The sequence below is a fragment of the Thalia democratica genome, chromosome 5 (assembly GCF_965202585.1).
Source record: "Thalia democratica chromosome 5, ktThaDemo2.hap1.1, whole genome shotgun sequence".
In the NCBI taxonomy this organism is placed as follows: Eukaryota; Metazoa; Chordata; class Thaliacea; order Salpida; family Salpidae; genus Thalia; species Thalia democratica.
This window is the reverse complement of record NC_139169.1, coordinates 48,310,206-48,337,346: the sequence shown is the minus strand read 5'-3', so window position 1 is coordinate 48,337,346 and position 27,141 is coordinate 48,310,206. Positions and strand designations below refer to the sequence as shown.

The 27,141-nt window shown below is 24.4% G+C and overlaps 1 protein-coding gene across 1 annotated transcript; it reads right to left on the bottom strand.

Annotated features, from left to right (window-relative positions):
- Positions 1-56: 56 nt before the first annotated feature.
- Positions 57-21,679, bottom strand: LOC145835824 (protein SERAC1-like). The gene is made up of 13 exons (XM_082943554.1): positions 21,530-21,679; positions 20,728-20,920; positions 19,181-19,335; positions 16,860-17,104; positions 16,551-16,673; positions 15,065-15,171; positions 9,978-10,092; positions 8,240-8,443; positions 5,461-5,627; positions 4,947-5,054; positions 3,428-3,537; positions 2,596-2,739; positions 57-473 (listed from the first exon to the last, which is right to left on the bottom strand). The coding sequence occupies exons 1-13, from the start codon at positions 21,588-21,590 to the stop codon at positions 286-288; spliced, it is 1,920 nt and encodes a 639-aa protein (XP_082799680.1). The 5' UTR covers positions 21,591-21,679; the 3' UTR covers positions 57-285.
- Between the last annotated feature and the right edge of the window lie 5,462 nt (positions 21,680-27,141).

Here is a 27,141-nt window from a genome sequence, read left to right as displayed (position 1 = left end):
AATGTAAAGAAATAAAATATTAATTTAACACAGAAGAGAGAAATTATAAAGCTGAACAAAAAACTATTTGAGGTTTAATGCATGGCAGTGTTTCTAAATAAACTTTTAAACAAAAACTTATTTTATCAGCTTTCAAATACTATCTAAAAGTGTATTTAAAATATTACTTCTTGTTAAAATATTAAAATAATATTATAATTTTATAAATAAAACTAGAAATTGTAAATAACTTTTAAAATATATATGTGAATTATTTTAGTTCATAAGTCAAAAATTTTATCGTTTTTACCAATTAAACTGATTAAATTTGTCTAACAAATCTTCCAATATAAGTTCGTTTTCATCTTGTTCAGCGTTCAACGTTGTATCAATAAATTCTATAAGTTTCGAATACAATACTTCATGTCTATCGATAGGTTTACTTATGTCTATATGGTCATGTGGAACCGTCAAAAACTCACCGAATCCTGGATCTATTTGAACATTATATTGCATTTGTTATTAATCAAAAAGTTTTTGCGCAATAAGTAATAAAACTTAATTAGAAGTCAGTATTTAAAGTCAATAAAAATTGCATGTTTAAGAACAACCAACAAATGCAACTTTAAAGGAAGTTTTTATGGAGTCATATTTAATAATTTAGATTGAAATAACATTTGAAACAAGTTAACCAGCAAGGAAAAATACTACCAATTTTAATTAAAAGTAAATTAAATAAATTATGTCATCATTTATTTAAAGTAAACTACATTATGGTAATATACTTTAAGCCAATTCTCTAAATGCATGGTGCCAACGATTAAAGTTCTGATACTTCGGAGGTATTGAGAATTACATCTTTAATTAAATTTTATTTCAAACTTTTTTACTATTATCAAAATATTTATTTTTATTGATCATCTGGTACCTTTTTTTTAATTTCAAACTACTTTTGAGATACGCCCCTTAAAAAACATGGATATTTGAATCATCGGAATCTTAAACTTAAAATAACAAAACCTATTAAAAAAGTTAGTTTGTTCCCAAATAAATTAAAAAAACATTTTTAATATGCTATAAATTTATATTTAATAATAAGCTATTCAGTGTTTATTATTAACTTTGACTTTAATGTGTTAAAATAATTTTTTATCAATTATTTCATTTCTATTTATCTTTAAAGGTTGTAATTTTTTTTTTCAAATTTATCTCAACACGTTTAAGTCAAAGTCTAACAATTTAAGTTTCGTTTAGTCTCTAGCCTTTATTTTATTTTAATTTTTGGGTTTAAAGTAGAGACAAAATAATATTTTATTACTTCTAATATTTTTAAAAGTTTCAAAGTCATACAATGTAAACTAATTATTTAAATTTAAGCTTCATTTTCTAAATTAAATAGTTACTTCATACTTTTTTTCAACTTTTCTATAAAAATGAAAATTTCTGTTAATTCATTTTATTATCAACTTGTTTGCTGAAGAAGAATCTGAAAATACTCCCAACAATATGAGCACAAAATAAAAACTTTGTTGATTTAATTTTAAAATAAAATTGTGTTTTTTAAAAGCATAAAGATCTAAACTATAATTATAGTTGGGTTGAATAACAAATAGTTTATTATTTTATAAAGGCCAAATAATACACATACATCGAACAAAAACTAAGTTTTATAATTATGCTTTAGTAAAAAAGAATCGTCTGATATAAAAAGTTACTAACTTTCAAAACAAAATTATTGCTAGTCAACTAGTTAAGGGCATAGGGACTGGTGGTGCACTTTGGTTTTTACAGGTTTTATTTTATAGAGTTTTTTCTGAGCTATTAGACATTTTCAATGTACGTTTGTATAGGAAACTTTTTACAAACATTATAATATCTCAAAAGTTAAACAATATTTTTTTTTAATAAAAACTGGCTTATAAGTAAGGTTTCATGTAAGAGCCAATGTTATTTTTAGTAATAAAAAAATGTTGGACACCTCCTATCCATGCCCTTAAAAAGTTTTCAAATAACAATTATTCAATGATAAATTTTTAAAATTTTATTACAATACAATGTTTCACTCGTTTAAAAAAACGAGATCTTCAGTTGTTTAAAATCTGTAAAAATTTATGTGATAACAAGTAGGAAGACATTAGGCTAAACTTGAAATAAAAGAAGTTAAAAAGAAAAAATGTATAACAAAAAACTGAGTAAAATCTAATTAAAAACTATAGGTTTTAATTAGATTTTACTCAGTTTTTTGTTATACATTTTTTCTTTTTAACTTCTTTTATTTCAAGTTTAGCCTAATGTCTTCCTACTTGTTATCACATAAATTTTTACAGATTTTAAACAACTGAAGATCTCGTTTTTTTAAACGAGTGAAACATTGTATTGTAATAAAATTTTAAAAATTTATCATTGAATCATTCTCCTTTTTAAGTCGAGAACTTTGATTGCAACCTTTAAAGCAAAAAGTACGAAATAACAATTATAATAAAAATAGTAGTAAATAAACTTGAAAGTTTGAAAATAATTAAGACAATAGTTTACAAATGATAAAAAAAAGTTTGCATTTAATTTGATATAAATCAATTCAAGTAAGATTTTTATTACGTAACAGCTTAAATTTACCTGCTGTATCAGGAGGTACAACATGCAGATTGTATCCAAATCCAATATTAGTTGCAAGAGCTTCACCAAAAGACAACGATGATAATTTTCCTGAATTAAACAACTTTTTTACAAATTCGTTCAACTGTTGCTGCTTTGGCGAATCTGTAAAAAAAGTGTTTTTTTTTTCATAATTTTTAATAAATAATATTTTATTTTTTATTATTTGATTTTTTTTAATTATTCTTCAACTAGTTTCATGAAAAAACTATTAAAACTAGGCTTAAGTTATAGTTTTAAACTTAAAAAAAAAACATTCTCTTAGCTAGACAAAACTTCACCTTTAAATTTTGTTTACAGATTAAGAAGGAAAAATAATATTAAAACAACCAAAACTATAAATATAAATGAGTACAAGAACAGGTAATTTAAAAGTTCTAGGTAAGTTCACGATATGTGAAGAACTAAACAATTTTTAAATTAATTTATCTAGAGGCTAATAAGAATCATAAAGTTAACAGACTATTAATCTAAGTTTTAAAAATTTTGATAAGTTACTTAAACAAGCTTCTAAACAAAAAAATGCAAATAAAGTAAAATCTATACCAAACCAATCCAAAATTTAAATAAAAAATTGTGATCAATAACATCACAAAAAATTATTTAAATCACAATTTTAACTTAATAAAACTTATTAGTTAACAACCGAAAAAAAAAAACTTTTTTGTATTATATACTTTAGTACATTATTACTTGAGATTTGTTTAATCAGAAAATAGTCTAAAATACGCTGAAGTAATAACATAGATAAAGTAGAGTACAAATACGACTTAATAGTTATTTTATTTTTTACCTTGTGCAAGCTCTTCAACTTCTTTAGATGGGTACAACACTTTCTTTGCTTTCTGTGAAAAGGTAGCTATCTTGCTACCAAAATGAGGTGTTCCATAGAAAACTGTTCCTCTAAAGGTTTATATAATCTAATTTAGAATTAAATTATTGAGAAAATGTACAGTAACTAATAAAATTAAATATTTAATAACACATAAAAGAATACAAACATTTATTTATAAAATATTTAAAAGTTAGTCTTAATTTTAAATTTAATTATGTTTAAAAAATTAAGGACTTCTACTACCAATAAAAAATAAACAAACAAAAAATAGGTTCAAAAATGTTTAAAGAGCACAGCAAATTTAAGTATCAAATGCTTTTTAGTTGTCTTTATCAAAAGTTTATAAACTATAAATCAAAAATTCAGACTTTAAAATCTTAAGCCAAAAATATATGAATATGTTTAATCAGAAAAAAGTTTCAGTTGATTTTTGTGGAAAAACCAACAAATTAAAAATTTAATAAATATATAAAATAAATAAAAACCTATAAAACATTACTTTTCTTTACTAAATTTATTTTAAACAATTTTGTTGTTAAAAAATTTAACAATTTTAACTTAACTTATTTTACATGTAATAAATAAATAGTTAGCCTTTAAAATCAATTTATACTATAACTGTGGAAAAGAAATAAAAAAAATTGAAAGGTTTATAAGGTCTTATCATGAGAAGTTAGATAACTTCGACTTATTTTATAAAACTAGAAAATTTGAGAACAGTTAGTATGTCCGATTTGTTAGGTTAAATCTTTAATTTAAACCTAAAGAAAAACATGGATTATCACAAACTAGAGGAGATGAAAAGATCAAGCTTTTTTATTTACCAATAAAAAACATCTGTTCATGTAGAAGCCTTAAGTATAAGTTACTTTTATAAAATATACATATCCCAATAAACATACTAAACTTTAAAACGCAAAGAAAAACGCAAAGAAAGTAGTTTTAAGTTAATGACTTTTTTTGGATTTTTTTTAATAAGTTTATCTCTTTCTAGGCTTTTAAGCTAGAAGTCTCAAATTTAAAAGCAAATAAAAATTTATAGTTCGATAGTTTTAAGATAAATTTCAAAACAAACGTTTAATAATAAGAAATATAAAATATAACTTTTTTAGTTTTACTTTAAGTATATTTTTATAAAACTTTTCGTCGAATAGTTTAAAAACTATAGGAAGAAGTATTTTATTAAACAAACTTTTTTTTTACTTTTTAAACTACTAACTTATTTAGAGAGCCTTTGATTATTAATCATACATATCTCTAAAATAACTCTTAAAAAATATCTGATATCTACTATTTATAAACTTTACAATGACGAACTTGTAAAAATTAGGTGAAACTCAAAAGGTCAATAAAAAAATAAACTGATATAAAACGAATTGCTTTAAAGATAAGCACGAACTGAAAGTTTGTATATAAAAAAATAATTTTTACTTATTAAAAAACTATATCACATACATTTAGAAACATGTTAACTTACTTGGTGTTTTTCGCAATGTTTCCAAAAGATTCAGTGTCTTGATCTGCGTGTTGTAGCATGTATTTTACTATTAAACCTCCTAAAGAGTGGGAAACCCATATAATAGGCCTGGCATATTGTTTTTTATTATTATTTTAAAGGATACATTCTTTTAAAAGATAACAGAAACTACCATTACAATTTAATTAGTATGTATTACGTTGTATTACAAAAAAAACGCATTATACTTATGATCGATATAAAATAAAAATAAAGTGAAATATAACTTTTTTATTGGGCTTGTATAAAAACTAAAAGTTATACATTAACTTTTTGGACGTTTAAAATACAATAAGTTTTAAACAGAACAGTAAAAACATTAACACACTAGTTTAATCCTGGAAAAACTTTAACCATCTAAACAAAAATAATGTTAAGAGCAGAAAATTTAAAAACAATGTAATCAAGTATAAATCTGCTTTCTTAAACAATTTTTCTACACTTTTAACACTTAAAAAAAAATCTTAAAATTAACCTATCACCAAGACCAGCCATTTTAATTTTCTGTAACATTTGTTTACTTCTGAATTCAATTGTTCTTTGGTCTTGATCATAAGGGCATACACTTCTCCAGTCGCTGAAACTTGTTTCATACTCTACGCTCAAAACTCTACAATTCTTTACATCTTGACTTAACCAATCCTATAATAGTTTATTTGTAAAAAGTTTAGATAATAAAATATTGTAATTAATCACTAAAACTAGCCGAGGTTGAAAAACTACATGTCATTTAGATAACAACATAAATAGGTGGAGTAAAGAAAAATTTAAACTTCAACAAAAGTTTTATCTTAAATTAGCAATACACTTTTAAAATGCTAACAAGTTTTCTAAACCCTTGTTTGTCAGAGCAAACATTGTTTACTTAACTTTTCTAATTTAAAATTTGTACAAAGTAAATATAAAGCTAGCAAAAGAGTTTATTTAGTTGATATTTAACAACGTACATTTAACTATATAACAAAATAAAAATAAAAATTTTTAAAAGTGATGTTATACTAAAAAAGTTAACAACTATTATGGAATTGATAAGTCTAGTATACAACAATTTTTTTAAAATACTTACAGTGGGCCTGCAATTAGAAATAAAAAACAAAACAAACTTTTATTTGAAAAAATTTGGCTAGAAAGGCAAGATTCTAGGCTCTTTTTATGATTTAAATTTGTACTTTTATCAACATAAAAAAAATTCAAATTAAATATGGAAGATATATATTTTTCTATATTCTTTTGTCGACTTTTTAGTAAAGTTTTAAAGGTATGTTGCGCGCGAGCTGGGTATATAAATATGTATGTATTTTTCATGTAATCAGATTTAGTATATATAAAGAAAATAAATAAAACATAACCAATAAATCCCTAAAAACTTGTTTTATTAAAACTTTTATACAGATTTAGCTAAGGTAGTCTTCAAAAACATTCTATAAAAACTTATCTGTCAAGTTTTCTTTAAATAATTTCAGTAGAAAGTTTTATTTTTTATTATCAAAACTTTATAGTTAACATCTACTAAACATTTCAAGGTGTAAAAAAAAGAAAAAAGTCTAAATACAAGTTTTACTTTCTTAATATAAACAACTTTAATTCTATAAAATAAAAAAGTAGAGAGAAAAACAAATTTAGAGAGCTACTATTTAAAGTCTGATAACTTTTCATAGTATAAATGTCTATACTTTATTTTAAAGTTTATATAGACTTAATCTTTAACTACAGTAAAATTTAATACTTGAGAATATTTAAAACTTTTGATTTTCTACAAAATTTAATTCTGTATTTCCTGGTGGATATTGGGCTGTAAGACACTTTTGTTTCAAAAATATTTAAAAACTTCATTTAACTATTTTAATTAAAAATACACTCTATAAAAACTGCGCTAAAATTAAACCTAAATTACAAAAGGCACTTTTAATTTGAAAAAAAAACAACTTTTTAAAATTTTAAACATATGTCTGCTAATTTTAATTTTTATACATAAAACAAGTCTTTTTCAACAACACATATATATTTCAACAATTTTCTTCAGTGTGATTACATGAAGAAAATGATCAAATATCATTTTTAGATGTTTTAATCAAAAGAAAGGATAATAAATTCATAACGTCTATTTTCAGAAAACCATTTACTGGTCAATACCTTAACTTTCAATCATATTGCAGTAAAAGAAGAAAAATTGGTTTGATTAAAACCCTATTTCATAGAGCAAATAAAATATGTTCGCCAGAAGTATTTCAGAATGAACTTAAGGTTATAAAAGAATTACTAATAAAGAACGGATATCCTAATCCGTTGATTGATAAGGTATTCAAAACTGAATTGAAAAGACTAAAGTACACAAAACCTTATGGACCAGAGAAATGTCCTGTTCTATTAATTTTGCCCTATGTGGGTGAAAAATCAAAACAAGTTGAAAGAGATATCAAGAATATGACAGAAAAAGTTTACCATGCATCTAAACCAAGAGTAATTTTTACTTCTGCTGCTATCCTAAATCCTAGAGGTAAAGATCTAATATCCTACAAACACAAAAGTTGCGTGGTATACACGTATAAATGCTGTTGCGCAAACAGCTATATAGGACAAACTTCTAGGCATTTAGAAACAAGAATAAAAGAGCACGTACCTAAGTGCGTGAAAGACCATATCAAAAATCAACCGAAGAAAATGAGTATTGCAACCTTAAACGCAACAAAAAGATCATCAATTTCAGAGCACTTAGTAAAAAATCCTAAATGTGGTAATAATTACAGTGAGACAAAGTTCAAAGTTTTAAGAAGTTGCACGAACATTTTTGATTTAATTAAAATAGAAGCTATTTATATTCACTTAAACAAGCCAGAATTATGCAAACAAAGAGAATTTGATTACTCATTATCCTTGTTTAAATTAGACTAATTTTGTTTTGTTTTAAATTGTTACAGTTAATTACGTTTTCCTTGTTGTTTTTAATTTTTTTTTTTTTTTTATAGTTTAGGGTTTTTTTGCTAATTGATTGATAATTTCTCATATAATTAAAAAGGCTTTATAAGTTTAAAATTTGTTTTACCTTGTTACAATTGTAATCACACTGAAGAAAATTGTTGAAATATATATGTGTTGTTGAAAAAGACTTGTTTTATGTATAAAAAAACAACTATTATTTTAATTTAAAATTGTCTAGCGTTAAGATGTAATCAAGATTAGCTAATTAAGCTGTAAAATAACAGAAAAATTAAAGTTGAAATTTTAACATTGATTTAAAATATCTCTTAACTAACTTTAGGCCAGCATTCTGTTCTACTAGTTTTAACACTGTCATGTTGTCTCCATGTAACTAAGGGACTTCCATACAAGCCATGTAAAAAAATGACATCGACACCTGCATCTTGTTGCATTCTGTTGACTGGAGATAATAGAAATATTCCATCCTTGTATTTATACTTTTCACCTTCTTTATCCAAGTTAGCCAATCCTCGAATAGCCTGTTAAAATATTTCGTAAAAAGGAAAATTAATTAACAACAGTTATGGTTGCAGTAGTTTAAATACAAAAAGTAAAAGATATCAGTTTTAACTTAGTAAAAGAACAAAACAAAGAAAAAAACATATCAAGTATACTGTTTAAAAATTATTATATTACAAAAAGATAAATGTATAAATAAGAGATCCGTAGAATTCGATTAATTTATATTTTTCAAAATAGCTAATACTAAGTAATACTCTTAATAATGTTTTGTTATTTCATCATTCCTTGTTATTAGGTTAAAGCTGATAATCAAATAAATTATTTCTATATTGGCTTTCAATTCAATTAACTTCGTTAAAGAGCGTTTAAGTAAATTATAAAAACATAAGGTAGTTTATATACAAAAAAAAATTATTTAAATTTTAAAAAACTACAGACAAAAAAAAACAGTATTAAGTTTTAGTGTTTCAAGAAAAGAAGGAAATAAAAATCTTTACTACTAATTAATATGCTTTTATTGGTAAAATTAAGAAAAATGTGCTAATAAGATGCTAAATAAATATTTAAAACTTCGATCAAATACATCTGTAACTTCTATAGCAACGACAATAGATTTATAACTATTTATAAATCTTTACAACATAGGTCAACTACTATTTGTAGAAGTATTCAATACTGTATATATACTTGTGCTTGGTGGTTTGGTTAAAGCTTGTGTATTTTCAGCAGATTATTTTAAACAAATCTATTTTGATAAATGTTTTATATTATGGACTTTTTGTTCTAATCAAAAACAAAAACTAAATTAATCTTTTTAATTATTTGGATCAGTATCCAGCTATTTCTTAGTTAGATTCTGATTGCTTCCAAATATTTTTCAAGTCAAAATTTTTCCGGGTCTGGTAAGATAAACAATATAACTTCTATAAAGTTTGTAGGTAACTTAACAAAATTTATTTCTTTATAGTAAACAGGATTGCCAAATATTTTTGGCAAATTTTCTCAAGGTTTTCAAAATTTCCTCCAGGTTTTTAAAAGTACATACTTTTGGGTCTATTTTTAGTCTAAAATTAAGTTTAAGGTAAGAAATTGTGTTTAATAGTATAAAAACATTAAAAAAATACTCTAAAGCTACTAAATACTCTAAATGTGTTTTATAATAAAAAAAAATTGATGATGACAATTTTTTTTATCTATACGATAGATTTTTTGAGTAAAATCAAAATTTTACTACTTAACATGTAAAATTTGTTAAAAATTTCAGTTTTTTTTTCAAAATTTCTCAAATGCCAGGTTTTTTAGCCTAAACTGTCAAATTCCAGGTTTTTCCAGATTTCAAGATTTTTGGCAACCCTGAGTAAAGCTAACAAATTAATTTAATGACGTTAAATATTTATTAACTTCCTCCTACTAGTTGCAAACTTAAAACTTTACAATAGTCATGATCAGAATTAGAATAGTTGCTAATATTTCAACTAATACTTAACTTATTATTAATAACTAGCTTCCAAGTTTCTTATGTTTTCCACAATTAATATATATAAAGCTAACTTGCATACTAGAGTAAATTTCAGAAGATCTACAGTGACTAGCTAAAACACCGATCCAACCAGACTGCTTAATTGCTTCATGTGTTGACTCAAGTGAGCATATGTTTGCAATTATCCTGTTGAATTTATATTAAAACTATTTAAAAATCGAAGATACAGCAGTATACAATTTTAAATACAATTTGAACCAATATGGTGTTTTACTATATGGCTTTGTGGAAAATAGAACAAAAACACTTTATAATTTTAAAAATTATTTTACAAAACTCAAGAGGTTATAATGATTGGTGTAATAGAATATGATAGTAATAATGAAATAGAGAAGCTCTTAAGAAAAAATTGTAGGTGTCATTATCACAGTGGTCCTAAATCGCGTTTGATTGGAAATAAGGATGAAATTTCTTTAAAAGATCTAAATTTGTAAATCTTTACAAGTATTTTACTTTAATGTAGTCTTAAGTTCTACCATTTGAATTTTCCGAACTAAATAAAAAAATCTTAATAGAACAAAAGGTTATCAATATTTAAGTACTAGCTCTTGTAAATTGTTTTCTCTCTCTTTTTTTAAAGCTTTTTTGTTTAAAAATTAAAAATGAGACAAAACAAACTTATTTTTTAATAATAATTTGTTTTTACAAGCTTGTAAACAAACAGTAGATAATAAATATAAAATTTTATTAATAAAAAAGAAATCTTAATACTAAAATTATTTTATGAAATTTTAAACAATAAGTTTTATAGTGTGTTTTTAGAAAACATGTTTGCTAATACTTTATAAAAATATATATTATTTAAAAAAAAACATACGATGCCCATATATTTTGCTAGTTTTTTTTCTACTAAATCTGAGGATTTAAAAAACATATGTATATGTATCTAAAAGATATGCCCAAAATACCTTAATTTTATAAAGCTTACTTGAGTTAACTTATCAAAAACCCTTCAAATCGCCTCGCGCCAGCTTGCAAAACTTTTGTTATAGGTGGGTTTTTTAGTTTAGTTTGAATCTTTACATGCGCTAGAACCCTGTCTTTCTACCCACAAAATTTCTAAGAAAAAATTTATTAAGTTTTTGTTATTTACAGTTGCAGGCCCACTGTGAGTATGTATGTTTAAATAAAGCATTACGATTTTCGTGAGATAAATGACTCTCCAGCCTATGAAAAGAGGAAGTCGATCATTTCTAACTCGCTATCATATTGAGTTCGGTCAATTTAATCTCTTAAAACCCTACATAACATTAAAAACCTTAGGTAAAGTGGAAGAGATATAGGGGTCTAAGTGTTACTAACGTACTGCTGTATTATTACCTATCTCTTTGAATACTATTATGGCTGCAAAACTTCATAAGCCTAGCTACTGCAGCTAAACCGTTTTTGGGAAGTTATTTAAGGGCATATGGGGGTCAACCTTGATTTTTACAAGTTAATCTTATTTATGGAGTTTTATCTGAGCTATCAGACATTTTTAACCGCTTGAAAAAATTCAAAGTATTTTTTTGAGATATGAGCAGTCAAAGTCGGTGACCTCAATAGGTTCTTAATGGAAGGCGCAAACTAAAACCGCGAAAAAAGACCATTTCACTATAAATCTATCTCCTCCTTCATTTTTTAAAGAATCTTAAAATTTTCACATAAAAAGTATTATTAAGTTTTAAAAAGATTAAATGTAGAAATTTTTTTAATTTTGAAAAATAAAATTTTTATTAAAAAAACCACCTTTTTTTTTTGTTTTTTATCTAAATTTTTTTTTTTATATTTCTAAAATTCCAACATTCAAAGTCTTTTAAACTATAAAAGGAACATTTCCTGAAAAATTGAGGTCTCTATCTCAAAAAATGAAGGAGAAGATAAGTTTTTAGTAATTTCTTAAACTTCTGAGAAAATTTTCCCCGAAAAGCTTGCAGTTCATACATTTGTATCAGAAACTTTTTATAAAAAGCCTAATATCTAATATCAAAAGTTAAATACAATACTTTTTAATTCTATAAAAACTGGCTTGTATTTTGTACTACAAGCTTTTATATAAGACCCAATGTTATTTTTAGTAAAAAAAAAATGTTGGACCCCCTATGCCCTTAAAGAATGAGTGTGTAAAATGTTTTCTAAACTACTTTTTTTATAATTCTAAACACGAAAAATTTATAATAAGAAATAAAACTAGCTAAACTGTGTTATCTTAAGTTGTTTAGTTTTTGATATAATACTTTATTACTACTGTGATTAAATACCAAAAGTATTTCAACTAAAAATAAGCTACTACACCAGGGTTTCCCAAAGTGGGCCATGACAGATACTCAGGGGGCCATCAGCAGCAAAGGGGGAAGAGGGGGGGCCATCAGCAGTAAAGGAGCCACAGGGGGGCCATGAGGCCATAACTTGAAACTTACACTAGATATTCTTGAGTTTCAGATGAAGAGCAAAAAAAAAAAAAAAGGTCTTATGTGTATTTTATCGTAGTTTATGAGTAATCTATATGTTGAAGGGGGCCATTACTTTTTCAAACTCTTTAAAGGGGGCCATTAGCAAAAAAGTTTGGGAAACCCTGTACTATACTTTCTAAAAAATTTGTGCTTTTGGTGTTATGCATACAACGATAAAAAGTTTAATACGATCAAGTTTAAAAAGATCGTACTTAAAACCATCAAAATAAAACGATCGAGTTTGCTATGATCAAGTTTCAAATTATCGAGTAGTATTAATGATTAGGTTTTAAATAATCGAGTTTATTATGATCAAATTTAAAACTATTCGAAATTAGAATTGATAGTAAACCAGATAGACTACTTCGTCCGTAACTTTAACTCAAAAAAAAATTACGTAATAGTTCTTACAGACTTTTAACTTAAAATGTATGCATTTTGATTTGTGTTTCTTTAACATGGTGAATGATAAACTGGTCTATTTCACATACTAGTGAAATAGTTTTAATACAGAAACTGTTGTTTTATATTAAAATATATATACAGTCACCTCTCGCGAATCTACGCACTCATTTGTTACGCATTCTCGTTTAGCTACGCATTTTAAAATTCTCGAAAAATACAAAAAAAAAACTAAGTAAATAATTTAAAAACATAAGAGATAGACTTTTAATAAAACTGAGATTTTTGCACTTTTAGTTTGTGTCTTCTATTAGTAACCTATTGAACTCATCCCTTTGCCCTTCACATCTTAGGTGTCTTAAACCTGTTTTATACCTTTAAATCAAACATGGTTCAATGTTCATTTCCTCTCAATACTTTTAGTTAACAAAAGGTTTGATCATACCAATTCGATAATCAGACCACAAGCCTTCGGTATAATGAGATTGATTTCGTCCTGATTAGGATTCATCAGTCTGTCACAACCGAAAGACTTGCAATAATCAATCTATAAACGGTTTATCATATAAGACATTAAGGGCATAGGGGGGTGGGGTAAACACCCTTTTTTAGTTTTTGATCTTATTTTATATAGTTTTTACTAAGCTACAAGATGCTTTTTACAAATTTCAAAATTCAAAATATTTTTTGAGATATAGCCGGTCAAAGTCAGAGCCAACAATAGGATCCTTATGGGAGGCGCAAACTAAAACGGCAAAAATAGACTATTTTACTAAAAATCTATCTTCTACGTTTTTTGAGATAACTACCTCAAATTTTCAGGAAATGTTCTTTGATATATTTAGAAAATTATGTCAAAAGGAATTTTGAAAAAAAATAAATTTTATGTAAAAAATAAACAAAAAAACAGTTTTTTTTTTTGTTTTTTTGTTATAAAATTTTATTTTTTTAAATTCTGTTTCAAAAGAATTTTCTAAATACTGCAAGGAACATTTCCTTAAAATTTGAGGTAGTTATCTCAAAAAACGTAGGAGGAGATAGATTTTAAGTGATTTCTAGTTATTTGCCGTTTTAGTTTGCGCCTCCCATAAAGATCCTATTGTTGCCTTTGACTTTGACCGGCTATATCTCAAAAAATATTTTGAATTTTTTAAATCTGTAAAAAACATCTTGTAGCTTAGTAAAAACTATATAAAATAAGATCAAAAACCAAAAAAGGGTGTTTACCCCCCTATGCCCTTAATCTTCAATGCTGATGTCACTGATCAATACTAGCAAACGGTTGATTCATATCTTACATAACAAACTATTTGTAGATAAATGACTGCAAGCCTTTCGGTCGTGATTGACTAATGAATCCTAATCAGGGCCAAACCGGTCTCAGTCTACCGAAGGCTTGTGATCTGATAATCGGCTTGGTATGATCAAACCTTTGGTTAACTTGAGATAATCTCACGGTATACGAAAGTCCAGGCTTAGGCTCTGTAGACTTTTGCTGATCTCAATATTTATGGCATAAAATTTTATTCGAACTTAATAAATCTCTTTATGCTTTCTGATACCATTCAAGAAAAGTTTAATTTTATGGGGGCATGAATTAAATTAGAAAAAGAAACTTTGAAAACACATAGAAAAATGTTATTAAAAAAATTTCCCTTTATTTAAACATTGTCTTTTAAAAGAAAGATAACCATCACAGCACTAAAATACATACATATGTGCAATTTAAATGAAAACTAGTGTAAAAGTAGGAAAACTCCACATTATAATTTTAAAAACGCATTATAAGAAAACAGCCAATATAGTAGGTATATTTGCTACATCTCGTTTAGTTACACACTTTTGCTGTGGACACAGTGTGCGTAAATTTGACTGGTAACTCAGTGACTGTATGAACAATTTTAAAATTTACATTTGAAAATGTAAAAAATTAAAAACTTGTAAAAGTATCTTATACCAATACTTAGCTCAGATCTATTATTTGTTAAGCCAAAACGTTAACGTGACTGGAAAGGCAATTTTTAACGAATTTAGAACTTTTTTTTGAAGTTTAGAATATTCATAAGTACAATTTGATATTTTTTTCATTCTATAAAATATAAAACAAAATAATTTTAACATGTTTTGATATATATTTTTGTCTTATTAAGTAATTAACTCTAGTTATGCAATAAGGGAAATATTTTGATAACAATTGATTTAAAAACGAAAATAAGTGTAATGTTTGATGTTATACTTATAGATATCACTTCAAAGTATATTACCTCAATAACGGCCGTTTCATTTCAAGGTCATCTTTGTACTTATCATTTATTCTACGAAGTGCTATCAAAACACCATTTTTAACCATTTCTTCACAGTTTTCTTCTACCTTGATTAAAAAATAACTTTCAACTAATTTTTGATTAAACAATTGTTTCACAAAGTTAATTTTTTGAATATATAATAACTACATAAGTAAAATATATGAAATAGAAATTTTATTTTGAAACCTATTGTATGTGTACTTGTGTTAATAATTTAATTTTAAATATAAAAGTTCTTTTAACCGCAAAAAAAAATCAAAAAATATAGAAAATTTTTCTTGTAATATTTTGAACATTTTGACAAAAAGTATTTGAAAACATAAACTTTTAATACTCATTTCCACAATTTTTTTTTAAATTTTATAAAGAATAGACTGAATTATTTAAAATAAATTGATTACAGTAACCTCTCGCTTATTTACGCACATTGTGTCCACAGAAAAAGTGCGTAAAGATATGAGAGATCGTAAAGATACGAGAGGTACCAAATATACTTATCATAATGGCTGTTTTATTATTTTGCTTCTAGTTATATTCAGACTGGAGACTTTTCCACTTTTAAAAATTTGTTTTCTTTATTTATAAATATGAAAATAAAACTATACATATACTAAAAAAAGGATTTAAATTTATATAAAATAACAATACTTGTATAAAAATTTTACTAATTTTAATAATATTAATAACAAACAACTGAGATTTGTGTTAATTGTAAGCTCTATATTTATTAAGTATCACCGCTACCTTTTGCTATGAAGTTTCATTAGATTTTTTTTTAGATGTCCATTCATATATAGGGCAAAAGTGCTGTATTATTTATTTGTATTTTAAACTCTCATTATTTCATTATAATTTCTTTATTAAAAAAATTCATAGTTTTTTAAGAATTTTAGTTAAATCTCTTGTTGTTAACAAAATTTCTGATATACTGAGGTATTTTAAATGTTTATTAATTAGTCAATGAACATAATTTTACAAAGTCTAAAGATGTAGAGAGGTGAGTTAGCATTTAAAAACTTTTTTAAGCTAAAAGTATACAATAAACCTAATTTGTGCAATATTAAAGCAAACTAAAATTTTATTTTTAGAACTTTTTAGAAATCTAAAATGGGTAACTAAACGAGAGTGCGTAACGTCATGAGTACGTAAAGATGCGAGAGGTTACTGTACTTAAAAACTGTAGGAGACAGAGTTGAAATAGTTATTGTAGCCTTTTTAGTTTGCAAATTCCATAAGCAAACTACAAAGCTCTTAAAATTCAATACCCCAAAGTCTAGTTTAAATTTTAAAAACATAATACTATTAGTAGCTTAGTGGTTGCTTAATCACAATAATAGAACTATTTCATTATAAAATATTCACCATTGTATGGCTTAATGACAATACTAAGTCTCTTAACTTTTTTGTGTATAAAAAACATAAACAAAAACTAAATATTTAATACCATTGAATGTTTAAGAAGAGCATTAAGACACAACTTTTCAACAAATCTGATAGAATCAAATCCCAATAGCATTGAATCATCAGCTTGATTGAAATCCCAGGTTCTATTTTTATCGTGCAAATTCTAAAAAAATATTATGAATTTGTAAAACTTTGATTTATCATTCCACGCAATTCTGAAAATGTAAAGATGAATCATTAATTTAAAATACAACTCAAAAAAATCATTAAAATTATAAAAAAAAGCATATAAAAATAAGAAACTATTTATTTATGCTGCAGCATTATACAGAGAGTTAAAATATTTTACTTTCATGTGATACTCTTCTGTAGTGTTCAAAGCATCACTTGTGAAATACTGCAAACATTTATTATTCTTGTTTATTGGTAACTCCATTAGTATATTTCTAAGATTATCAGAGACCTCAGTCTGATCATCTAGTTTAGGCAAAGGAGGTGGTGCTAATAATAATCTATGATCTGTATTCATATCTCTAGAGATAGCTATTTGAGTGCTGCTGTTAAGAGCTTGTGCTATTGTTAAACATTCAGAATCTATAAAAGAAATAATTTTTGTAACAAAATAGTTATTTTATTGTATTTTACAGAAATTACAGAACAAGAAACTATTTTAAATACTAACTTTATCAAGTAAGGATAGTAGTTTCATAAATATATATCTCATAAAACTATAAAAATAAACAAAAACTAGTTAGATTAAAAACAAACTTTACAAAACAAGAATAGTTAATTTCAGAAACATATCTGTTGAAAATATAAAACAAACATATAAAAATGTGCTAGATTAATTTAATGAAGTTTATAATTAGGCAGTGTGATAAGACAAATTTATACTAAATTAGTACAATAAGTCTTTTTAAAAGTATACTACAGAGACGTTACTACAGTAAAAGTATATGCTGCTGAAAAGCTGTAGCATAAATTATTTTAATATAATATGTTGTGTTTCACAATGGACAGAAATTGTGCTGAACTTTGATTAGAGATTTACAAATTTTAAATCTTTTAAAGATTAGAGTTTTAGTTTTGTAAAAATAAATAAGATGTTATCTAAGTTTCTATCAAAACAATTCTTCAAAAAAAAACTCTTCTAAAAAACAGTACCAGACTGAGAATACTTACGTGTTTTTTTCTTATGTGACTTTTTATGTTGTATATTGTTTTTTTATAAGTAAATTTAGCTAGTGTTTTAGATTATTTTGCTGTGTGTGTAACAGCTTGTATATGCTTAAGATTGTAAAATATTAAGTATTGATGGATGAATAAAATATGTCTGATTTAATATAAAATTTATTTTAAGTTATATAGTAGGAGACGGCAAACTGCAGCCTACCATGCAAAAATCATTTACACATGGTATTTTTAGCTTTAAATCAATATTTTCAAAACAGGCAACTTCAAGAAATTTATAATAAATATTTTTAGGTTTAATCTTAAAATAATTGTGAGTAAGCAGTATGCTTATTTAAAAACAATCTAGCTCCAAATTTACATTTTAAAAGTGTTTTTTTCTTAATTTTTTTATCAAAACTTTCAAAATAAAAGTGACCAACAAAAACTTTTTTCAAAAAATTTGTTCTTAAAAAAATTTTTATTAACTAATTTCTACATGTTTTTTATGATTAACTACAACCCCTATAAATACAAGTCTGTAGCTTTTTTTTTTCCTTTTGATTTTAAAAAGTTTAGACCAAGCTATGTCCCTGGTACACTATGAAATCAAAATTAGAATGTAATAAATAATTATTTTCATAATAGTTAACTATATTACTATGACTTAACAATATAAAAATATAGGAAGATTTAAAACTGCCCTTTTTATAAAAGCACACTTTATATTTAAAAATAAATAGACACAGTTTACATAAAAAATGATAGCTGTTAAATTAGAAGTCGAGATTTAAGCGGAAAATTTTTATAACTTTAAAACAGACTTTAAAAATAAGTATACCAAAAAATTGAAAAAATACATAAGAGAAAATAATTATTAAAATATGATAAAAGAAATTAAAAACACATTTTTCAAATTATTTGTTACAAAAAAATACTTTTGGTCACAAGTTTTATCATTTTGAATTGATTAGTTTTACTTTTTTATTCTTATAAACTACACTTTCTATAATCCTAAACTATTGATAATTAATTTTCAGTCTTTAATTTTAATATTAACTGATATAATCTGATGGTTACATGACAATTTAAATTCATAAAATTTAGGTTTTTATAAAAGTCTACATCTTTAGAAAAAAAAAATTAATCAACTAGGTCTAACTTTTAAAATTATGACTTAGAAAAGCGTTAAAAAAATACTTTTAGAAAATATCATTTTTAATTACTTAAAATGCTATGTTTTAATAAATTTAAAAACTTTTTATACCTATATCTTAAAAAGTAAGTTTAACTTAAAAAGTATAAAATGTTTATGTAAGTCTAAGGTCATGATTTTAAAAACACTGCTTAAAAAAAACAATAAAAGAGACTACTAACAAAATCTCAGAACTATCAAAAATAATTTGAACTGTTGAAATTTAAATTGTCAGAATTTAAAATGTCATGTAACCTATTCTGACCATGTTTCAAATAAAGTGAAACTAAACAAAATAAACCAACCGTTCCATTTATTGTAATTAGAAATTTTTTCAGCAATTTTTTTCCTTGTTTTAAGTTTATTAGAATGAACATGCTGCAGAACTTGTTGAGGATTCATAGTGTCAAAAATTAGATTATTCCAAAAAAAATTAGACTTAAGATTGCTAGGATCCGGTCTGTAAAAAATAGCTTGCTTTTAATAACACAATTTAACTCATATACTTATATGTAATGTTATTAAAAAGATTATTACTAGCTAATTGCTTAAATATAAAGTTTAAAAAATTACTTAGCTAATTTACAAACTATTTTAAGATAAGAAAATAACAAAACACTTTATTTACGATTTATTTATGCTAATTTCTTAAACTGATTTTTTTATGTATAGATAGGAGCAGGGTTGCAAAGTGTTTTTAGCAAATTTTCTCAAGGTTTTTTAAATTACACGTTCTAGGGTATATTTTTATTTTAAAATTAAGTCTAACAAAAAACTGTATTAAACAGTATAACGACATTTAAAAGATATCTTAAAGCTTATTAAAATGTGTTTTTAATTGAAATAAATTTTGATGATGATAAAAATTATCTATACAGTAAATTTTTTGTGACTAATCGAAATTTTACTACTTAACATGTAAAAGTTGTTTAGAATTCCAGGTTTTTTAAAGAAAAATTGTTTAAAGATGTTAATCATTCTTCTGCTAGTTAGATAACTATTATAAAGAAGGATACTTAAATATGACCAACATTTTTGGGAAAAACTACATCAAACTATTATTAATTTTTAATTGAAGAGTTGTGGAGAGATAAACATATTCAAAACTGGATGTAGATACTGCTTTTGCTACTTCTATAATTATCATCAACAGCAATAGCTGTAGATGTTAGTTATTTAAAATCAAATCCTCAACAGATTAACAATCCTTATGTATTAATTTACCATCTACAAGTAGAAAAATATTGCAATAAAGGTTTATGAAACATATTTAAGCAAAACGGAAAATATTGAATAAAAGCACTACAGTGTCAAAAGAAGAAAAGTGTTGTCAATTGTATTAGTGATTTGATACAGATAGGGGTGGTGTTATCTTAAATGACATACAGACAAAGTAAATTAATAACAAGGCTTTAATGTATAGTCAAGAAGCTTGCAGTCATTCAGATTTTAGTTGTTGATCAACACTTAAACTTCTTCAGTAAAAGACAGGATTTGACTTAGAATACACAACCATTTTCTGTCTATTTAAAAGAAGAGCCATAACATGCTTTTACGCCTGCACTATACAAAGGATGGCTGCAAAAAAGTGAAAAACTTTACATATTGTAAAAGACTAAGTGATAACTGGACTAGCTGATAAGGATATTTGTAAGAAAGTACTAGGGTTCGAAAGTCTTGATGATAAAAAATTAATGAAACTATTGGTCTGATTACACTAAGTTTTTTTTATAACAAATATACTAGAAAGAAAAATACTAAAAAATATCTTTTAAATTACTAACTTCAAGAAATATAACAATAAAATATTGGTCAAAAGCTAGCTATGTAAAAACTTTAACAAAAAACAAACTTAATCTTGACTTCGTGTAAATCCATGTTGCTTTTGACACTATCAACCTCTGAATTAACTAATTCTTCATTAGAATTATCTACATTTTCAACTAATGGCAATTCATCCTTAATAGTTCTCTTTTTTAGCAATGCTTTAAAGTAAAGAGCACTAAAGCAACCAACAGTTGTGTAGCTCGCCAATTTGTAAAAAGCTAAATTTTTATAAGTTTATGTTACAACTATGACTATAAAAAAACTAAACATTGTAAGATTATTAAAATAAATAATAAAAGTATATAGTATTAAAACAAAGCAATACTTATGATAAAACTTGTGGCTAATTATATTAAACATTGAAATACACTCATTTTAAGTACTTTATAAATTTTATACATTCTAAAGATTAAACAGTAAAAAATAATGTTTCATAAAAACAATATTATTTGTTTGAGTAAAATTAATGTTTAAAATAGTAAATACTTTAAAAAAAAATTCTTGTTTAAACAAGTTGAACTACAAGAACATAATAAATATTTCATATTATAAAAAACAAGACTTTCAAAGACTAACTTAAACAAATATTCTTAAAATAACATAGTTAAACTTTTCAATGTTTTAGCTTTTATATTTTCAAGAGTTTTATATATTTAACATAAAAAAAAACTTTTTAGCACAACAAAAACTGTAATATTTGTTGTACTGTTTTACAAAAATAGTTTGACTAAAAAATTTGCAAATTTAAGTGTTACTTGAATATAGACATTATAATAATTTTTTCAGATGTTAACTAAATGATCAGTACTATTTAATATTTAACAAACCTTTTGCTGCTTTATGATGTTGAAGAATTTTTTTTAAAAGTTTAGGCAGTATTGGTGACATAATTCAAATAACTAAAATTAAGTTTCATTTTCTGTATTAGCTCTAAATTATTAGCTCAACAAAATCTTTATATCACTTACATTTACAAATAAAACACTGTAAAAAGTTTGAAGTGATTGCTTTTTTAATGAAACAATAAGTATAATTAATAATGACATGAAAAATTTAAGAAAAATTATACAATATATATTTAGCATGTACAAAATTTAATTATTTAAATTTATATTAGACAATTTTTTACATTATGAAACTTCTATTTAAAATCAAAACTTGAATTTTAATCTATATAGAAATCCCTTTTTCTTTTGTCACATACTGTTTATCACGAGCGTAAACTTGGCTTGAATGGCTTTTTTTGTTTTTCTTTAACCAAACTTAATAACCAATTATTTACAATTTCTTTAATACTAACTTGGAACTTTTTTTTTAATTCTAAAGACTGTTTATTTGCTTTGCTTTTCACAACAATTTTCATCGTATTGGGGTTTTACTTTTGTAGTGAGGCCCCTTTAAAATTTTATGGTTTTTTTGCATCTTTTTACTTAACACCTATTTTTTCAAATAATAATATTTTTTTTTCAAATATTTTTTTAAACATACTTACTTACTGAATTTAATAACATTATTAAGGGCATAGGGGGGTAAAAACCCTTTTTTGGTTTTTGATCTTATTTTATATAGTTTTTACTAAGCTACAAGATGCTTTTTACAGATTTAAAAAATTCAAAATATTTTTTGAGATATAGCCGGTCAATGTCAAAGGCAACAATAGGATCCTTATGGGAGGCCCAAACTAAAACAGCAAATAACTAGAAATTACTAAAAATCTATCTTCTACGTTTTTTGAGATAACTACCTCAAATTTTCAGGAAATTTTCCTTGCAGTATTTAGAAAATTCTGTTGAAACAGAATTTTAAAAAAATAAAAAATTTATAACAAAAAAACAAAAAAGAAAAACTGTTTTTCTGTTTATTTTTTATATAAAATTTTTATAATTTTTTTTTTTTTAATTCCTTTTGACATAATTTTCTAAATATATCAAGGAACACTTCCTGAAAGTTTGAGGTAGTTATCTCAAAAAACGTAGAAGAAGATAGATTTTTAGTGAAATAGTCTATTTTTGCTGTTTTAGTTTGTGCCTCCCATAAGGAACATATTGTTGGCTCCGACTTTGACTAGCTATATCTCAAAAAATATTTTGAAATTTTTAAATCTGTAAAAAGTATTTTTTAGCTTAGTAAAAACTATATAAAATAAGATCAAAAACCAAAAAAGGGTGTTTACCCAATCCCCCTATGCTTTTAACTTTTTATTTTATTTTTTTTTTTATAACATATGCCTAAATCATTTTTTCAGCAAAATTCCAAATTTGTATGATTTTTGTGTTTTTGGTTTATGGTTTTATTGCAAAATTATAATATTTCTATATTAATTTCTATTTTTAATTGACTTACATGTTCAAGTTTTATGACGTTATTATATTTTTGCTTATTTTTTTTATTAATATATAATCCATTCAAGATTTACCTAAATTCTTAGCACTTGAGTACTTTGTTTACATAATTTGAGGGATAAAAAATTGTATGTATCACATATTAAAAAAAAACAATAATTTAAGAATAAATATAATAATGTCATAAAACTTAAACATATAAGTGCTTGGATAAATTAAATATGCTTTGGACTACTATTTTCTAGTAAATTACTTTTTTATTGTAATTCATATATCTTCTCATTTAACAACTACATATGTCATATAGACCAATGGAATCCCTCTCACCATTTTATAGCCTGATATATATGCTATTTAGGATCATAAACTGTTTGTAAAAATTTATGCTATTTGTTTTAAACAATCACTTCATGATATTTCCCATTGTTTTTTGAAAAGTCATTTAGTTGGACAAAAAAATAAAACTATACTAAAGTCAAATATCAATAAAATAAAAAAGTTGTTGTAATTACTTGAGATATATTTTGGAAGTTATGTTTTGAAATCAATATTTGTTTTTGAGGTTGCACTATTAAATTAAAAAAAGTAACTTTTAATTACCATGTACTCACATGGTAATCAGATATTGTAAGTATAGGTAGTGTGGGTAGCTGTCAAATTTGCAAGAGTGCACAAAATTGCACAAAGATACTTTTGCCCAAGGGGATAAAATTGCACAAAACTACTTTTAAAAATTCCAGGTTTTTTAATCAAATTCCAGGTTTTTTAAGGTTATTTTTGCCTAAATTGTCAAATTCCAGGTTTTTCAAGGTTTTTCCAGGTTTCCAGGTAATGTGGCAACCCTGTATTTACACAAAGAGTCACTTTTTAACAAGCAGAAAATTTTACATAAGTTAATTTATTTCTTTTTATTAGTTTAATTTCTTTTTTTTTATTTAGTTTTTTTATTTTATATCACTGTTACCCTGAACCCTGGGTTGTTAACTTTTTTTTTTTTAATTTTTAATTTAGTTTTTTTCCTGTTTTTTTTACCCTAGTGCAAAAATGTAACTCGTGCAAAATTGTCATGTGCAATTTTGTTCTCGTGAAATTTAGTCTCCTTGTGCAATTTAGTAACATTGTGTAATTTTGTCTATGTGCAATTTTCATATGTTCCTAGGTAGTGTATATGCAAATTAGTTATTATGCAAGTTGACACAATAAAGGATTTTTTTAGTAAATTTGACCTGCTGACTAAAAAAGTTGTCCACCACTAACCTAAAGAGTTCATTACAGGGTTGCCACTTGTTTTTTTTTTTTTAATTTTTCCAGGTTTTCAAATTTCTTCCAGGTTTTTAAAAGTACACACTTTTGGGTCATTTTTAGTTTAAAGTTAAATTAAAGGTAAGAAACTGTGTTATAAAGTAGAAAAACATTGAAAAGATACTGTAACACTACTATAAAGATGTTTTTTAAATAAAACAATTTTTAATGATGACAAAAAAATTTTATTGATACAATAGGTTTTTTGAGTTAAATAGAAATTTTACAACTAAACATGTAAAAATTGTTAAAATTCTAGGTGATTTTTGTTCAAGATTCCAGGTTTTTTTTTTTCAAAATTTCCCAAATTCAAGGTTTTTCTAGGTTTTTTTTTGTCTAAATTGTCAAGGTTTTCCAGGTGTTTCCAGGATTCCAGGTAAAGTGGCAAATTCATGTTATTTGTTCAAAAAAAATTATACTTGAACATGATTGATTACAGAATACACAAGGCTTTCTAACAATTAAGTATTTTAAAACACTTTACCAGGCTTATAATAAAATAACTGCAAATTATTTTCAAAAGCTCTATAAATTACTTTAAACACAGCCCAAAAGTGAGTGCCTAAAAAATGCCAGTCTAAATTACATTTCAAACACAACTTTTTTGGCTCAAAAGTGTGTACTCAAGAGGAAAATTACTATATCAAATCATGGGTGAATTTTTTTTCAAATTTCTGAAAAGGGGGAAATTTAATAAATGAGTATTGGATTATATGCACGAATCGGGGCACACGATATTGAACAAATCTTTGAAGGAACTTTTTTAAATTTTTATATTGATATTCAACATACATATTTCCAGGTCCGAATTTGTTCAACCTGCTTTGAAAAAGTAAAGACATCGGTAAGGTACGCACTTTGAGAGGTACGCGACCAAGTAAAGTACGCACTAATTTTTATTTTAGGACAAATTATTCACAAACTTTTACAGGTGTTATCAGAGACGATAACAAGCTTTTTAAACAAATAAAAAAAAACTATAACTACTAATGACATTCAACTACGATTAACATTTTTACTACATCAAAACTTTTTTTCTGACAAATCAATATTATTATTTATTTTTTTTTAAATACATGTGACTTAAACTAAATAAAAATAATAACTAGATTTAAATTAAGTTTTGTTAAACTAAAGTTTAATAAAACTTGTACAAGAACGGTTTAAAAAAATATATATATTTATCATTATATAAAAGTAGAATGCAACTAATTTAAAGAAATGAAATTCAAACATTTATATAACTTAAATAAAACATAAAAACTTTTTAAATTTAAACTACAGACCTTTTTTAGTAATTAAACAAACAACTTATATTTAATTTCAAAATTATTTAAGTATAATAAATATACTGTATTTTTCTTTTAAATATACTACTCTGAGTTTCCGTTTTACTGTTTTTATTTTTTCGTCTGCTTTGTTTGCTGAAAATAAAATTTAATTAAATAAACAAACATATTTTGTTAGATTGTTCTTATACAACTAAGGTTTCAAAAAGGTAAAAATAGTTTAAAGTCAAGTTAGTTCTAAAATATTTGAACACTTTGTCAAAAACTAAAATTTCGAAATGATTTCTTTAAATATAATTATTTACCTAAAGCTTAGTTATAAAAGGCCGGTTTATAGCAATTCAGAAGCAACTGCTGCGCTTTTTTTAGTTTTTTTATGTAAGAAACAAAAGTAAAATATTGATTTAAAAAGAAGTAAAAACAATATTAGAAAATTTATTTATATAACAATCAATTTTGTTTAACTTGTTTCATTATCTCTATAAGTTTATGCACGCATAAAATTTATTTTCTATATAAAATTATCAAGATATTTTATATAAATAAAGTTTTGTTAAGTTGCTATGTTATATTCAAATACTATTGTACGCACTGTGTATATGCTTTATAAAACAATAAATCTTTCAATACATTTTTCTTTGTTTTATTGCGAAAAAATTATTTTTTCCTTTACTCAACAATAAAAAGTTGGTGAACTTGTTTTATTTAAATTATCTATTACTACACGCATGATTTTAAAGATGCAAGCTTTACTTAAAGTCCGAAAAAATTTAATAAAATCGTCGAAGATAACATTAATGTACTAATCAGGCACGCATTTTAAAAGAAAACCAAGTTTAAAACTTTTTAACATAAAGAACTAACTAACACTTCGTCAGCTTTGGTACAAAGCGGTTTAAACTAGCAAAATTAGAAAAACAACACAATAAAAAAAAATTGATACTATTAAAATAAATTTTTCTTTATTTGATGGAAATTTATTTTTGTTGCTTTTACTAATTTTTAACTTTTATATTATATAATTTAGTCTTATATGTAATAAGTATGACCAAAATAACGTTTTTATTGAAATAAACAATACATTATTGAATTGAACAACACAACAATTTTATTAAAAATCATAAAACTACTACTAAATTATAAATTTAGTACAACTAGTACTTTATAAAATTTGCCTCAACAAGTGTTTTTAAAACAGTTTTGAATAATTTGTTTCAAACACGTTAAAATTGTGACAATGGTAACAAAAATACTAGTAATAAACAAACATTGCAAATAATATTGTCAAAAAATTACCAATATGTCAGTTATTTATGGTAATGATATTGAATCTAAAAAATGTGGAGTGTGTACTTTAGAATAGGACTTGATTAAAATGTTTCTAATTCTAGAGGTACACACACTATTTTAGTATCATATAATTGAGTTTATTAGTTTATCAGTTATAATTTTTAAAAGTTAATTTAAGGTCTCTCAGCTCTCAAAAGTCCAGATTTTGGCATTGTG

Bases quoted from the DNA above. Each gene is read 5' to 3' on its own strand.
- LOC145835824 (XM_082943554.1), bottom strand. From the start codon at position 21,590: ATGTCACCAATACTGCCTAAACTTTTAAAAAAAATTCTTCAACATCAT. The intron at 10,093-15,064 runs GTAATATACTTT...TAAATTCAACAG, and splicing joins ATGAAACGGCCGTTATTGAG to GATAATTGCAAACATATGCT. The intron at 8,444-9,977 runs GTTAGCTTTATA...ATATTTTAACAG, and splicing joins AAATTTACTCTAGTATGCAA to GCTATTCGAGGATTGGCTAA.